The sequence below is a fragment of the Octodon degus genome, unplaced genomic scaffold, assembly GCF_000260255.1.
Source record: "Octodon degus isolate 3935 unplaced genomic scaffold, OctDeg1.0 scaffold00147, whole genome shotgun sequence".
Classification (NCBI taxonomy): domain Eukaryota; kingdom Metazoa; phylum Chordata; class Mammalia; order Rodentia; family Octodontidae; genus Octodon; species Octodon degus.
Window position 1 is genome coordinate 1276643 of NW_004524723.1, and position 3169 is coordinate 1279811.

At 48.4% G+C, this 3169-nt stretch overlaps 1 protein-coding gene across 2 annotated transcripts in view; it reads left to right on the forward strand.

The window, feature by feature from the left end:
- The window catches only part of Xylb (xylulokinase), a 36719-nt gene that overhangs the window by 29344 nt on the left and 4206 nt on the right, over window positions 1-3169 (forward strand). For both annotated transcript variants that reach the window (XM_004642149.2, XM_023702225.1), the window contains 2 exons: window positions 623-681; window positions 2141-2228. In XM_004642149.2, coding sequence (XP_004642206.1) covers window positions 623-681; window positions 2141-2228 — 147 coding nt within the window. The remainder of the gene's footprint in view (window positions 1-622; window positions 682-2140; window positions 2229-3169) is intronic.

Here is a 3169-nt window from a genome sequence, read left to right on the forward strand (position 1 = left end):
CATGTGGTGCTGGGGGATTGAACCGCGGTCCCTGTGCTTTGCTAAGCTTGTTCTAAGTAGGTGCTTTAGACCACTGAGCCATCTCACCAGCCCCTGGTGCGCCAGTCTTAAAGAGAATGTTTCTAAATCTTTCTATAAAGAATAATGTTTGTGCCAGGTACAGTGGCACACACCTGGAGTTCCAGCTACCCTGGGGGCTGAGGCAGAGATATTACAAGTTCAGGGACAGCTTGGGCAGCTTGGTGAGGCCCTTTGTAAGACATTAAAGAAAATGTGAATGTAACTTAGTGGTAATGCTGCAAATAATGATAATACAATGCAATAATAATAATTGTAAATTTTGGATATATACCCTTTATCAATCTTAGGAAATTCCTTTCTTTTTCTGATTTGTTGAGAATTTTTTTTAAAAGTAAGAAAATGCTAAGACAACAAAGGTAGATGGGCAGCCACCTCAAACACACACAGTGAGAGAACATCCTGCACAGACAGGGCCAGCGCTGGTGCTAGAAGCCCTGTGGGAAGCAGAGATCCTGGCCCAGTGTGAGCTCCGGGCAGCTGAGGAACCCTGGGAGCTGGGGGAGCTGCCACCACCATGCCTTGTCTTTCTTTTCCCTTGTAGTGCCCAAGACAAAGATTTTGGCCACTGGAGGAGCATCTTGCAACAAAGACATCTTACAGGTGTGTGGGGGCAAGCCACTGCCTCTGTGTGCCTGTTACGTGCTGCAGGAAGACCCTCTATTACACTCCTCAGGGCAGTGTGGAGCTCCCCCTGAGAGCAGGTTCCATTGCCTGTGCAGCCAGGTTCTGCACGCCTGTGGCTCTGCAGTCACTTGGAAAGTGCCTGTCTCTATGGTGAACCGTCTGACATCTGATGTTGTGCCCTTGTCCCCCGAGCTTCTCCCTTCCTGTTTAACTTTGTCTTTTCCAGCCACTCCTCTTGTAACAGTGTCAGACTGGCTGTGCCCTTCTGTTTCTTTATTACGCTGGAAATATTTACCAAAAGAGGAGTCAACCCCAGATGTCTGGTGCACAAGCTCTCACATCATGGGGCCATCTGGTCCTCTGAGGAGGATACTATATTTTTAGGTGCAGCCTGTGGCTGTCTTAGCTGTTTTGAGTAAGTACATCAAATGCTGAGTTGTAACCAGGCGTAGTTGGTGTATGTCTATAATCACAGCTCTTGGGAGGCTGAGGCAGGAGGATTGCCTCAAGTTTGAGGCCAGGAAGGATTACATAGTGAGTTCAAGACCAGTCTGAATTACAGGGTGAGACCCATATTTCAAAAACAAACAACCAAAAATTGCTGAGGTGTGATATGCTTGTCTTAGGCAAGATTCTCTAGCAGCGGAACCTGATGTGGGAATTCTTCTAGAGATGGTTTGTTGAGAGAGTTCTCCCAGGAAAAAGGGAGTGAGGGACTTGGTACAAGGCAGGAGATGAGAGATGAGCCAAGATCTGATCTTGGCTGGAGCTCGCTTCAGCTCCACACCTGGGTTGCTCAGGGGGCTCAGTGGCTCCCACAGGTGGCCTCTGTTAAGCCAGGTCCTGTGAGGAAGAAGTGCTGTGAGCTGTTGGCCTCCACACACACAGTGGCTGGTGAGCAGCAAACTGGTCCAGCGGAGGGCCAGGATCACTGACATCTGCTGCAGCATCTCCAGCCAACTAGTGCCCCTCCCCAGCCTTATCCATGTGAACTCTTCATACACATCCTCCTTTTACACAAATGCACTTTATTTTTTTCTTAAATGGAAGGCTTCATCATAATCCCCATAAACATGCCCTTGTTAGCATGGACTTGTTAATATTAAGCTAATACCCTCTTGTCCCCAGCTGCAGGTTATAGAGGGCATAGAGCTGGGGTCTTTACTGGGAACTTCCTCCGGGTCATCCTGCCATGGCCAAGTATACTTTTTTTTGGTGCTGGGGTCAAACCTACACTGTTATGCAAAGTAGGTAAGCATTCTACCAAATAGCTACACCCCAAATACACATCTCACCCCAAATATGTATCTTGAGGCATCAGAGGTTGGATAGAGGGATGGTAAGACGTGAAGAAGAGAAGCCAGAGAAGGACCTCTCAAAATGCCCATGCTCCCTGTGGAGTGACTACTGCAGTAAAACCCTTGTGCTTTCCCAGGTGCTTGCAGATGTGTTTGGTGCCCCTGTATATGTCATGGACACTTCCAGCTCTGCCTGTGTGGGCTCTGCATACCGAGCTTTTCATGGTAGGTTGGAGCCTGGGACACCTCAGGCTCTAGAAGTGGCTGGGACATTAGCTGCACTGAAGCAGGTGGAAAGGGAAGAGAAGGGTGTTTGTAGTCTTTGGTATATTGGAATCTTGGGCCTTTAGCTTCCTGCTAGCAGGTAAGAGCCATGCATATCCTCTACTTCTTTATTCTCTACTTAAAGTGGAAGAAGGGAGACAGAATGGACTGAACGAGGCCTGGTCGTCACACTTGGCAGAGGGATCATAGGAAAAGCATACTGGAGGGCAAGTGAGCATGGGTCGGGCTTGTTGGGGAGCAGAAGAGGCAGATGAAGTCCAGAATTGCATTCTCAGCAAGAACTGGAAGTTGAGCCAATGACTGAGGCTTCAGACCCATGCAGTCCAGGACCCTGGACAGCTCCCCGAAGGCCCCAGGCTGCAGTGGCCCAGCGGAAACTCTGCACGCTACACAAGTTCCCATCCGGAGGCAGTGGCCGGGGAACAGCCAAGGCCAGGCATCCTCAGTTTGGGCCACTTGCCCAGTCCTCTGCTGCTCCAGTGCCTGGCGACCATGTGCTTCGGGGCTTTGTCTTTCCCACTAATGGTTCCATTCTTTGCATATTTACTCTTAACTTTCTAGCATGCTACTTAAATATATTTTTCTTTGCATGCTGTGCATTCATCAGAAAACACAAACTTCTTTTAATAATTAGCCTCTTTTTTCTCCTCCCACTCACTCCATATACCCTGACCACACTTCATGCCATTCCTGCATCAAGGCCAGATTGTTATTTCTTAACAACATTTATTAGCATATTTGCTTTATTTTTTCAACTCCCTGCTGTTCATTTGCTCTCTCTCATTCTCTCTCATTCTCTGTCTCTCTCTCTCCGTCTGTCTCTGTCTGTCTGTCTGTCTCTCTGTCTGTCCGTCTGTCTGTCTGTCTCTGTCTCTCTCTCT